The sequence below is a fragment of the Alligator sinensis genome, unplaced genomic scaffold (genome assembly GCF_000455745.1).
Source record: "Alligator sinensis unplaced genomic scaffold, ASM45574v1 scaffold123_1, whole genome shotgun sequence".
NCBI lineage: Eukaryota > Metazoa > Chordata > Crocodylia > Alligatoridae > Alligator > Alligator sinensis.
Genome location: NW_005841985.1, coordinates 1044360 through 1057339, shown reverse-complemented (window position 1 = coordinate 1057339; position 12980 = coordinate 1044360). Strand labels below are relative to the sequence as shown.

General features: G+C 48.8%; 1 protein-coding gene across 7 annotated transcripts in view; it reads right to left on the bottom strand.

The window, feature by feature from the left end:
• Positions 1-12980, bottom strand: part of SETD9 (SET domain containing 9) — a 24043-nt gene that overhangs the window by 9236 nt on the left and 1827 nt on the right. Inside the window, exon 1 of one of the 7 annotated variants that reach the window (XM_025201176.1) lies at positions 939-1306. The exons of 1 other annotated variant lie outside the window; for it this stretch is intronic. In XM_025201176.1, the coding sequence (XP_025056961.1) occupies positions 939-1120 (182 nt within the window). In that variant the 5' untranslated portion in view covers positions 1121-1306. Of the gene's footprint in view, positions 1-883; positions 1307-12980 lie in introns of those variants that run through there. 5 more of the 7 variants (XM_025201177.1, XM_025201173.1, XM_025201174.1 and 2 more) reach the window with 5 other exon arrangements.

Here is a 12980-nt window from a genome sequence, read left to right as displayed (position 1 = left end):
CATTCCTGATGGCAGAAAGACTAAAAATACATAGCTGCTCATGTGAGCCCTTCGTAAAAAGAGGTTTAGAAGCTAGATCAAAATTGAGATTGCTGAGTGATAGTAGCAATACCACCCCTTTCTTCAGAATGAGGGAAGATCTGTCTGATGTTTCCACAAAGCTATACTTCCTTTATTTCAGCAGCCAAGACATGCTGCATACATACACGAGAAAAGAATAACATGTGGCCGCTGAGTTACAATAGGGCTGATTCAGTAGAAGAGCTCTGCTGAGATCATTAAACCACAAGAATTAAACTCAAGATATATTTATTAATTCCACTACAGCCCAGAGAATCAGCTTCCTGTTGTATTTACTCTGGGGCATCTGTTAGTTATTACAGAAATTAGAGGTGAAAAAGACCTGCTTGGCCATCTAATCCAAATCCTTGCCAACAGAGACCTGTTCCCTACAGTACACTATCAAATGCTTTGCTCAGTCTAGTTTTCGTGGCTCAAACAAGAGAGCCATCACCACTTCCCTTGGGAAGCCGTTCCCCAGACTGTAGAAAGTACAAGCACCACTTTTGAAGGTTTAAACATTTCACCAATCAAGGATAGGAGGTAGTATACAGATCTTGGAGCAGAAGCCCAAGGGAAACGGCCTGCAGCAACACTGCTAGTTAGAAACACAATCCTACACACTGGGCACATCTACAAAGCATCACATAAAAACCATGACACTACACTAACGCACAGTTAAATAGTCTACTGCGCATTAAGTGTCACTAGAAAAAAACATGCAATTTTGCTACTGAATATTAGGGCAGCCTAATGTGCATTAATGTACCACCTCACATTGGAGGTACTCTATCTAGGCAGGTTAATGCACGTGTAGACACACCCACAGAAAGCTGCACCCAAGAAAGGAAAAGCCCGAGCGCTGCTAGTGGCATTACTCAGCCGACAGATAAGGGGTCAGAGGAGCTGATCTCTCGAGGCCATCCCCAGTTAAACCAAGGCGAGGGCTTCTCCGGGTGAGACTGCACCCGCTGTGCAGCGGCGATGGAGGCAGACGCTTTCCGATGCCAGACGTTACTCCGCCGTCTCGGCTCGCACTCGGAAACGTGCCCGACGTCATCCCGCCCACGCACGGGCCCGACAAGAGCCCGCCCGGACAAGTGCTCCTGCTCTGCCGGCCCAACCGCGCAGCTGGGCCGCGGCCGGGCGGGCCCTGGGAGCTGCAGGCCTGGGCCCCTCGCTCCTCCCCGCCCGCGCAGCGACAAGGAACGCGCCCATTGCCCAAGAGCCCCGAGGAGCCCGCGGCGGTGCCGGGCTGCGCGGCACGAAGCGGTACTTGTAGGCCTCCCAGCGCCGCCACAGCGCCCACAGCATGGCCCGGCCCCGCCAGGCTCTCCCTCCCTCCCAGCGCGGGGCATTGTGACTCTACAAACAGCTCGGCCAATCGCCACCCGCCTCGCTCGTCTCAATTTGCATGCAGCCGCGCTATTGGCTGGGGGGCGGAGCGGCGGGCGGGGAGCGGACGCGTGCCCCCGCCGCACTCCCCTGGCTTGGGCTGGCGCAGATCGCAGCGGGGAGCTGCGTTGTGCCTTGCTCGTAGCGCGCGGTTTTCTCCAGGTAAAAATAAACTACAAGTTTGAATAAGGCGCCTGGGGCCGCGTTACTCGTCTTCAGATGGGAGCAAAAAACAAACATTTCCTTGGAAGGAGTGGAAAGCGGTCTGCGGGGCTGGGAAAGCGGAGCCGGGAACAGGGAGGGGCAGCTTGGGTAGCGGAACTTTAAGCCCTTTGAAAAGCAGACGGATCCGTAAGACCCGCGGAATGAAGAGCCCAGAGGGGCCGGGGTAGACTTCAAGGAGCCTGGCGTTCAGCTGACACTGTCCCTGCTGCCTGAGCAGAAACGCTGCTGCCTCTGCCAGCCCCTTGGTTTCACATTTTGGGTGGAGCAGGAATCAAAGGGGGTGCAACTTTTTCCTTAAAAAGTAAAGATTAAAAAAAAAAAAAATGTTGTGTCCCCAGTCAGATCAGCCAAACCAATTCCAAATCCGGGACTTATTCAAGAACCATATGTGGCCCTACTACCCCAAACATCCTCCACCCCCACCTGGTGCTTCAGATGCTTCCAAATCATTTAGCAGGCGTCCTGTGTGCAGCCCCAAGCCCGGAGGCGTGGGTTTCAGATGCCTCAACTTTTGCTTGCCCTCAGCCTAGTTTTGCTTGCCCTGGCCCCAAGCACAAGCTAGGGAGAAGTCTTCCATTTCCGTACAGTTGGCATAAAGCCAAGATCTTAAGTGGGAGGCTAAGGATACATGACCTCAGTGTCAAGGAAGTGGTTTTCCCCTACAACTAGGAAAACCACCTTAGTGGGCATGGTTTTTCCCCCGCCTGCACCAGTGCACTCCCCTGCCCCGACAGGTCTGCCCCAGGCCTGTGCACTTCTGGCTCTTTCACACCTGGGTGCACTGAAGGCCTTCAACTGACTTTCACTTCCTCCTAACTCACACAGTCTTCTTCCACCTTGCAGTAACTTTTTGTTCCTTCCAGACTAGTTTTTACATTATCTTCCCATCATTGCCTTTGTCTACCTCAAGGTCTGATACCCTCCACCTCCAAATTCTTCCTCATATGCCTTCTCTCATTGGTTTTCATGGTATGTCCAGCCCATTTTATTCTCTGCACTCTTATCTTGCTCAAGACATCAGGTCTTTTGCAAGGGTCCAGAAGTTCTTGATTGTGTCTTCTCCTCCATATGCTTTTTTTGTACTGTATCAAGTATTTTCCTTAGCACTGTTTTTTTCAAACACTTGCAGCCTTTTATCCATTTACCTTTGTCAGCGCTCAGGATTCAAGCTCATATAAAAGGAGAGGTCAAAGATTGCACTGCAGTTATTAATGTCTAGACTTCCTAGGGCTGTTTCTAGCCACTTTTCATGGATCCTAATAATGTAAGCAACTAAAAGAGAAAGGGAATGAAGTTTCACAAGAGAATCCTGGAAAAGTTTGTGTTCTTAAATAGTAAAGCGAAGGGGGAAAGACTGGATGGGGGAAAAAGAACTGAAATGAATGGATGAAGTTGGCACAAAAACCAATGGGTGTAAGTTGAGTATGAATACATTTAAGGTGGAAATTAGAAGTGGGTTTCCAACCACCCAGGAATGAGGTTCTAGAGAAGCCTTCCAGTAGGAGTAATGGGTGGAAAATAGGCTAGCTTTAAGATGGGGTTTGATCCTTTTATGAGAAGGATTACATAATGTAGCTGCTTATTTATCAGTGTGAAGCAGACTTAAACATGGGATTGTGGAGGAGCATTTGGGCGAGGAGAATGAAGACAATGGAATACTGGATAGTCTGAGACTATACTCAATTACCCAGGAGGTCCCTTGCAGTCCTGTGGTCCTATACATTAATTGGGACATGTTGGCTCATTGGCTTGAGTAAAAGGAAACTCAGTGGAATAACGGGAATCCCAGGTTTTAGCCTCCAAGAGTGGCATAGAGGATGATAAGGTATGGCCTCTCTGGGTGCGTCTATATGTGCATTTGATCTGGGAGCAGTTTACTTGCGAGTAAATGCTCCTGGATAGGTTTCTACATGTGCAGGGTGTCAGGAGCAGATTGGCTGCTCATGGCAGTAATCTGCTTCTGCCTCCTGCTGGCCCTTCCCTGCCCCCCTGCAGCAGCCAGGAGGAGCTCTAGGCTCCCCTGGGGTGCTAGCCCAGGGGCTGGCAGGGAATACTGGGCCAGGAGACAGCTGTCTCCTGGAGGGGCCTGGGACATTGGGGCTGCCTGCTGCCAGGGCGGGGACAATGTCCCCCTTCATGCTCTTGCAGGTCTTTCCAAGCCCCATGCCTTGATTGCCCGATTGGGGCACAGGGCTTGGATCTGCCCTTGACCGGGACAGTTTGCAGACCCTGCTTTGCAATTGCAGGGCAGTGGCTGGAGATCTTGTTACCTGCCCAGCTCTTTAATCACAAAGCTGGGTGGGAAACATACTGGGGAGCTTGTTCCCTGCCCCATAATCATGGAGCTGGGCAGGAAACAGGCTCCCCATCGCACACCAACAGGGAGCTCCCAGCCCCCACTCCACAATCAGGGAGCAGGGGCTGGGAAATCCTTACCTCCTAGCCTCAGCCCCACAATGGCGGGACCTGAGCTGGGAGATCCTTATCTTCCAGCCTGGCCAGCTCCTTGGTAAGTGGGGTTGGTGCTGGGAAATCCTTATTTCTGAGCCCAAGCCCCACAGTCACAGGACCTGGGCTGGGCTGGGAGATAAGGCTCTCCCAGCGCTGGGCCTGCGACGGCAGAGCGGAGTCTGGAACCTCCCTGCGAAGCCGGGGGACATTGTCCCTGTGCCCAGGCAGCAGGCTGCTTCCGGGGGACAGGGAGCAGTCTCCCACTCCCTGCTGCCCAGCTGACCAGAAGCACATTTGCTCATGGTCAGGAGTCTACTGCACAGTTACTAATCTCAAGTAAATTTGCTACTTACATTTTCAGGTAGCACATTTACTCATGATTAGAGCCAGTTACTGTGCGGTAAGCATCTGAACATGTAGACATGTAGATGCTTACTCTGCAGTAATTAGTTCTACTGTGCAGTAAAGCGTCTGGTGTAGACACGCCCTCTTAGTCTTTTTGGGACTTCCCCTTCCTTGTGGTAGGCCTCCAATTTTTACTACAGCTTTCTTGTGCTAAGATCAGATCCTTGACTGTAGCTCTTCCAGTGTGTCTGAATGAAGTTAGCAACCTTTTTGGAGACTTACCTGCTCTGAGAGCTGGGCAATCAGCAAATTTTCAGCAGCACAGAACAGCTTTTTCAAAACATAATAGCGTTAGTCAGCTGGAAAATGGAGAGTTCCTAACTTAGCGTGGTGAAGCAAAGCTGATAGGTCTGTATATACTTGTAGTACTACCTGTCTCTCTTGCCTAACAGGCCTGGATTCAGATTCTGCACTGCTATTGCAGTCTGCTTATGCCTCAGATCTTTATTTCCAGTCACAGACATGCTAAATTAATGTGAGCTTTCTTCCCTGCCAGACCCTGTTATAGAGGAAAGCTGTAGGAGTCCCCTTGTCTAGTTCAGTGGCTCTCAACTTTTTTAGACTCAAGGCACCCTTCATTAGATGCAAGGAACCCCTTAGAAAATGCTAACTCTTAGTTTTTACTCATGGTTTGACCACAGAAAAATAATGGAGCAATTCTTCTGTTGCAAACAGGCCCCTGGCTCACATTCATTTAATGGTGCGATGGGATCTGTTCTCTGATTTCAGCAACTGCACCTTCTGCCATGCCACATGTAGGATTGGGGATCAGATACCAATCATGCCACTACCACTTGCCAGTGTAAGGGGACCCTGGGATCATGATCCTGGGCTTGCCTTGTACTGGCAGGTTGAAAACCAGTTGCCTGGTGATCCAGTGTGGTCCTGGGGATGGGACCCACAATCAGTCCCAGCCCTGAAACCTCATCAGTCGTTCCTGGTGACTCCAGTGGTGTTCAGTCGTCCCTGCTGACTCCAGTGTGGTTCCAAGGCTGACCAACAATCAGCCTTAGGACCACACTGGAGCCAGTTCCAGACTCTGCTGATTGTTGGTCTAACCCTTGGGACCACAGTGGAGCCACTGGAGACTCAAGGGCAGTCCCAGGGCTAGGGGAGCTGTACCAAGCCTTTCCATGCAGCTGGCATCAGGCTTCATGGTGGAAGATGCTGCCATACATTCAATTTAATATGTGATGGAAAACAGCCACAGAATATTACACACATTTAATGGCTGGTTTTGTGGTGCCATTAATTGCCTGAACATGTGGCCGGGTTACTAATTAAGATGCAATTAACAGGTTAATTGCATCTTATACATAATGTCTTTCTAGGTGTTTCTGACCACAATAGGTCAGAGTGTTTTTAATATTATGCATTTCTATTTGCAATCTCTAGGTTTGTTTTGTGAATGATGTTTGGACAACTAATAATGCTAGCATACTGCAGCACCCCACAGCACTCTTGAAAGGATCTCAAGACACCCCAGGATGCCACCCTGGTTGAGATTAATTGGTTTAGTTGTTGCTCTCTGTGCATATTTTTTCATAAGAATAATTCAGAATGTTTCCATGTTCTGCACAGTTGTTTTGGGGCAGAATGTTATTTCCTTTTGTGCATGTAAATATCTGTTTTCCAGTCTCACATCTTGGTGTTTTTAGCACTTACCCTGCACTGTGGACATATATAGAGTGAGTATGGTCAGCAGGCTATGTGCTGGCTGGGCACATATGTGTAGGTGTGTAACTGAGCTAAACCCAGGTGGAGGGATGGAGGAGGAAGACAACCCTCCTATGCTTTAGTCTTAGTACCTGGGTGGCTTGGGCCCTCGCCCAAGGGACAGGAGCCCATCTTATCCAGAGCCAGGCTGAACCTGCATTTCTCTGATTTTTTGGCACCGTATTCAACCAGTCATGCCACAAGTTTGTCATTAACCAATCCCTTCTCCAGTGCTGCTTTTGAACCTGAGCCACTGTACCCTGCATTTATAGTAATTGGAGAGCTGTGTAAGTGGGGAAGTTTCACCCCCCACTGGGAAGCAAGAATGCAGGCTAGAATTTAGGACCTTGTCTTATGCAGGGTCATAGCCATCTTACTGAGCCATACAACTTTTGGCTTTTTCACTTCCTTTGGTTCCACATAGCTCCCTCTCTTGGCATTCTGGAAACCAGCTTCAAAGAGAACACTAGAGAAGTGTTTAGAAAATGCTTAACTTGTGGCATGGTGATTAGAGCACTCTGCTAGAGAGTCAAAGAGATGTAGATTCAAACCCCTTCTGAACAGGCATCAGTTTGGGGAGTGGGGGGGAGAGTTACCAAGCAGCCTTGAGTTTTGATCTGTGACTGAGAAGGGAAAGAGCCTGTACCCTTAATTTTCCCCTAAGCCCTCTCTCACCTTTCCATTTTTGTATGTCTGCTTCATACTGATCACATACAATGTCCAGGACTGGTCTATCTGAAAGTAGGACAGTAAACAATAAAGCACAAATGTGCTGGACCTCTGCTGCAGGTAGATGGAAAGCATGAGACAAGCATGACTAGAGTTATACCTCTTCTGCACTGGGACCATTTGGTGCCTGACTTGGCTTCCTCTGTGCTGCCAGAAGGCATGACCCCATCTACTCGCTCCCACTCTGCACAAGCCTTAGAGTGGACGTAAGTGCTGCCCTTTGCTGAGCTGTTGTGAGTATACTTCAGTGTTCTAAGGTAGCTTCTCTCCCTTATTTCCAGAAGTGGCATGCATACCATGAAAGCTGGTGGCTGGGGTATCTTGTCTTGTATGGTAGCGTTCTGTGTGAAGTTGAAAGGCAATGGAGAGCTAGCACATAGGTGTATAAAGCCATTCAGACTCCTAAAATTATTTTTTTAAATGTCTTTTGTTGCTATTCAAAGGAAGAAAAACAATACTCCATGGGATGGGAGTTGCAATATAGAAACAGGGATGCTAAACAAACTGTAATGCATCATGAGCCTGGTGGTTTCAGCAGAGATCAGTGGTGTCAGCACCAAGAAATACTTTTCTGGGTTTCAGAAACAAGTAGGAACAAACAAATACAATGCACTGTCCAAATCTGGCTGCATCAGATGTAGGGCAAAAATCATCTTATCAGGAATGGGTGAAATGTGGACAATTTGAGTCTTCCCACAGCAAAAGACATTAGAATGCTACAGGAGAATGCTGATTCATTTTTAGAAGCTTTAAAATTAACCTATTAAACCATAGGAAAAATGACAGCCCTCCTCCATTCACCATCCTCTCCAAGGGTAAGCTTTGCCATAGAAGCAGCAACTGGGTCTTTTTTTAAAGTTCCTCAATCAGGTAACAATATTCCCTCCTCCCTCCTCTCCTCTGTATGTGCAGTGGCATGTCCCCATTCCCTCCCATTTCCCTGCTCCCATGCCCACCATTGCAGCTGTCTCCAGGTGACCTGGGGGGAGCAGAGGCTCCAGAGCCACTCCTGTCCCATGCCAGCCAGTCTGCACATGGAGCCAGGCTTGGGAAGAGACAGCATTGGTGACAGCAGGAGAGTTCCCTTAACCTGCGCCTGCTCCTGAGTAGGGAACACGTGGGGGCACCATGCCAAGAGGAGGAACCTGTCTGTTGCTGCTGCTGTTCCCATCTGAGCCCAGCTCCCTAGACAGAGCAGGCAGGAAAGGTTCTGGAGCCTCCCTTCAGCTCAGCCCCACTCCCAGGGCAGTCAGGGACAGCAGCAGTGATGGGTAAGGGAGGGTTGGCAGAAGGGGAGTGGAGGTGCCATTGAAAATAGAGGGGATTCTTACCTAATTCAGAGACTTTTAAAAAGTCCCTGGCTGTGGCTTCCACTGCATTGTTGACTGAAAGGGGTGTGCATCTGCACCACTGCACCCTTCTGGGTCCACCCTTAACCTTTATTATATTAGGTTGCCCCAACATCTAGCACATATTTGTTGCATACACAGAGCATTCCAGTAACTTCCCTGCTCCACTTAAGGTAATCTATTTTTATCTTCTTCCTTGTATCAAATTTTCCAAAGGTTTGAAGAACACGGGTTTGTTTTTGCACTATGAAGATGGGTGCAAGATCAAGGCCACTATATACTTTGGTCCACAACTTTAAGGCCTTTGTGTTCTTCTCAATGCCTTCTGCTAGAAAGATGCATAACTGCTGTAGGAATAAACTGAATGGAAATCTTGGCATGAGAAGTTAACTGAGTTGCCAATGATATCAGTGGCCAAGCCAAAGTATAGTAAGATTGGTGTTGTATATGAATGACAAAATCAATGGCAGGGATATTTGAACATGAGCATTTTATTGGTGTAGTCTTGCCTTTCAAAATCAGTTGAAAGGAATCTTAATGCAGTGTTAGATTATCCCTAGGGTAAGATAAAAAGTGTCAGAGAAACTGATTTCTTAATTGTGGTAAGTTTCAGGGGGTTTTGTTAAACTAGGTTTTGGTTTAGATTAGGTTTCCAGGCTCAAGCTAGGGCTCTCAGGGCTTCTGGCCACGAGGAGCGAGGAGGTGTGCTTTTGTTAGACTTGTAGCTTCTCAAAACTGTCAGGTTCCCAGATCTTCAGCAGACAGCCTGGAGGCTGTGGCATGCCTGCCTGCCCCAGCTCTGGGACAATCTGCTGAGAATCTAGGCAAAGATCAGCAAGTTTGTTGAACAAGATATTTTAGGAGAAACATACTGGGTTCCACAAATTAGTATTTTCCAATGAAATTTTGTTTCGCTGGCAAATATCTGACCAACTCTTCATCCAAGGGTGCTGAAGGAATTGGTCATTGTCATAGCAGAGCTACTGGCACAGCTGTTTGAGCACTCATGGTGCTCCGGTCAGGTCCCAGAGGACTGGAAAAGGGCCAATATGGTCCCTATTTTCAAGAAGGGGAGGGAGGAGGATCCAGGAAACTATAGGCCAGTTAGTCTCACCTCTATCCTTGGGAAAACTCTGGAAAAAATCATTAAGGATCACATTTGTGGGAGCCTAGCAGGGGAAATAATGCTGAAAGGAAATCACCACGGGTTCATTGCAAGTAGATCCTGCCTGACTAACTTTGTTTCTTTTTATGACCAGGTCAGAAAATGCTTAGACGCAGGAGTCAAGATAGATGTCATCTACCTAGACTTTGAGAAGGCCTTTGATAAGGTATCGCATTCCATTCTTGTAAATAAACTGACAGGCTATGATGTAGATGATTACACGGTCAGGTGGGTGGCAAATTGGCTTAGGAGTTGCAGCCAGAGAGCCGGGGTGGACAGTTCAATATCGACTTGGAAAGATGTGGGCAGTGGGGTCCCCCAAGGCTTGGTCCTTGGACCGGTGCTATTCAATGTCTTCATAGATTTCATAGACATTAGGGCTGGATGGGACCTTGGAAGATCTTCAAGTCCAGCCCTCTGCCTCAGGGGCAGGAAGTCAGCAGGGGTCATAGGATCCCAGCAAGATAAACATCCAAATTTCTCTTGAAGGCGTTCAAAGTAGGTGCTTGAACCACCTCTGCCGGCAGTTTATTCTAGACCTTGGGGGTGCAGACAGTAAAGAAGTTCTTCCTTATGTCCAGCCTGAAACGGTCATGGAGGGGTTTGTGACTGTTCGACCGTGTCATCCCTTGGGGCGCTCTGGTGAACAGGTGTTCCCCCAGATCCTGGTGACCACCCTTTATAAACTTATAGGCAGCCACCAGATCACCTCTGAGCCTGTGCTTTTCTAGGCTGAAGAGTCCCACGGCTCTCAGCCTCTCATCATAAGGTCTTTTTTCCTGACCTCTGATCATGTGCATGGCTCTCCTCTGCACTCTCTCAAGCTTCTCCACATCCTTTTCGAATTGTGGAGCCCAAAACTGGATGCAGTACTCCAGCTGCAGCCTCACCAAGGCCGAGTACAACGGGAGAATGACGTCCTGGGATTTGCTTGAGAAGCATCTACAGATGCAAAACAGTGTTTTGCTCGCTTTACTAGCTGCAGCATCACATTGATGGCTCATGTTCATCTTGTGGTCAATCATGACCCCCAAGTCCCTTTCGTCCATAGTGCTAGCCAGCGTAACACTGCCGAGCCTATAAGCATGTTGCGGGTTTTTCTTCCTAAGGTGGAGAATCTTGCATTTTGGTATTAAACATCATCAGGTTCTTGTCCACCCATTTCCTGAGCCTATCAAGGTCTGCCTGGATCACCCTCCTGTCCTCAGGTGTGGATGCTTTACCCCAGAGTTTGGTGTCATCAGTGAACTTGGCCAGTCTGCTTCTGACACCAATGTCCACAATCATTAATGAAAATGTTGAATAGTATAGGCCCAAGGACAGAGCCTTGAGGGACCCCACTGGTTACAGGGCACCACGACAATTGACTTCCATCAACCACCACCCTCTGGGTCCGACCACGGAGCCAATTCCCTAGCCAGCGGATCGTGGTGAAGCCAAGGCTGCAGTTGGCCAGTTTTGCTAAGAGGTGATCATGGGATACCAGATTGAAGGCTTTTTTAAAGTCAAGATATATGACATCAATTCTCCATGTTGGCCTTCTTCCAGTCTTCGGGCATTTCACCAGAGTGCCAGGAGTTCTTGAAGATCTGTGTCAGGGGCTGAGCTATGATGCTTGCCAGCTCCTCGAGTACCGTGGGGTGTAAACTGTCAGGGCCAGCTGACTTGAAGGTGTCCAGCCTCTCAAGGTGTTCCTTCACAAGATCAGCATTGATGGAGGGTAAGGAATCTCCCTCACCCGGGCCTTTCCATCCCATAATGGGCAGGGGCGTCCCTTGGGACTGGTAAACAACCGACGCAAAGTACCCACTTAGCAAGTTGGCTTTTTCCTGGGCGTTGGTTATCAGTTGTCCCATCTGGTTTAGCAGGGGTCCAACATTACCCTTGCTTTTCCTCTGGCTTCCCACATATCTAAAAAAGGACTTTTTATTGTCCTTGATACTTGTAGCTAGTTGGAGTTCAGTTGCAGCCTTGGCTTTCCTGGTTCGCTCCCTGCAGGTCTGGACCAGTGCAGTGTATTCCTCCTTGGAGGTGGATTCAGTCCTCCATCTTTTGTAGGTCTTTTTTTTTAGATGCAGAAGGTATGCTAGTTCCCTGGAGAGCCAAGGGGGCTGCTGTGCCCTTTTGCTGCCTTTCCTCTGAGACGGGATAGACTTTGCTTGTGCATCTAGGATCGCTCCCTTGAGGAGCAACCATTTATCCTGTACTCCCCTCTCCCTTGGGTCGTGGTCCCTTAGGGCCTCAATGACAAGCCTCCTGAGGTTGTCAAAGTGAGCTTTCTTGAAGTCAAGGACTTCTGTATTGCTGACTGTCTTGCCAGCTTTACAGCAGATGGTGAAGGTGATCAGCTCGTGGTCACTGTCACCCAGTTTCCCTTTGATTGTTAGGTTGCTGATTAGATCATCCCCCGTTGCCAGTACCAAGTTGAGCAGTGCTCTTCCTCTCGTCAGCCTGTAGACTTCTTGAATCAGATAAAGCTCCTCCACGCACAAGAGGAAGCTTTGCGACCATTCGGATTTGGCTGAGTGCTCTTCCCATGAGATGTCTGGGTAGTTGAAGTCTCCCATGACAACCATGCACCGGGAGCATGTGACCTCAGCCAATTCCCTGGCAAACTCCTGGTCAAGCTCTTGATCCTGGGTAGGAGGTTCCTAGTAAAGGAGGTCTTCATCAGTGACTAGGATGAGGGCATAAAGAGCACCCTGTCCAAGTTCGCAGATGATACTAAATTATGGGGCAAAGTTAACACACCAGAGGATAGCGAACAGATCCGGATGGATCTGGACAGGTTGGAAAAATGGGCAGAATGAAATAGGATGCAGTTCAACAAAGACAAGTGCAAAGTGCTGCACCTGGGCAAAAAGAACCACCAATTCACTTACAGGCTGGGGGATGACCTTCTCAGCAGCACAGCAGTGGAAAGGGATCTTGGAGTCATAGTTGATTCCAAGATGAACATGTGTCATCAGTGTGCCAGTGATCAACAAGGCTAACCACACTTTATCATGCATTGTCAGATGCATGACGAACAAGTCCAGGGAGGTGATTCTTCCCCTCTATGGAGTTGGAGTACTGTGTTCAGTTTTGGGCACCGCACTTCAAGAGGGATGCGGAGAATCTTGAGAGGGTTCAGAGGAGGCCACTTGTATGGTCAGAGGCCTGCAGGCAAGGCCCTACGAGGAGAGACTGAGGGACCTAGATCACCTCTCAGCTGAAGAGATCTTGTGGCTGCCTATAAATTCATCAGGGGAGGGCAGTAGGGAATAGGAGATGCTCTATTTACTAGGGCACCCCCTGGAGTAACTAGGAACAATGGCCACAAATTGACGGAGAGCAGATTTAGGTTGGACATTAGGAAGAACTTCTTCACAGTAAGGGTTGCCAGAATCTGGAATTCATAGATTCATAGATGTTAGGGTCGGAAGGGACCTCAATAGATCATCGAGTCCGACCCCCTGCATAGGCAGGAAAGAGGGCTGGGGCTA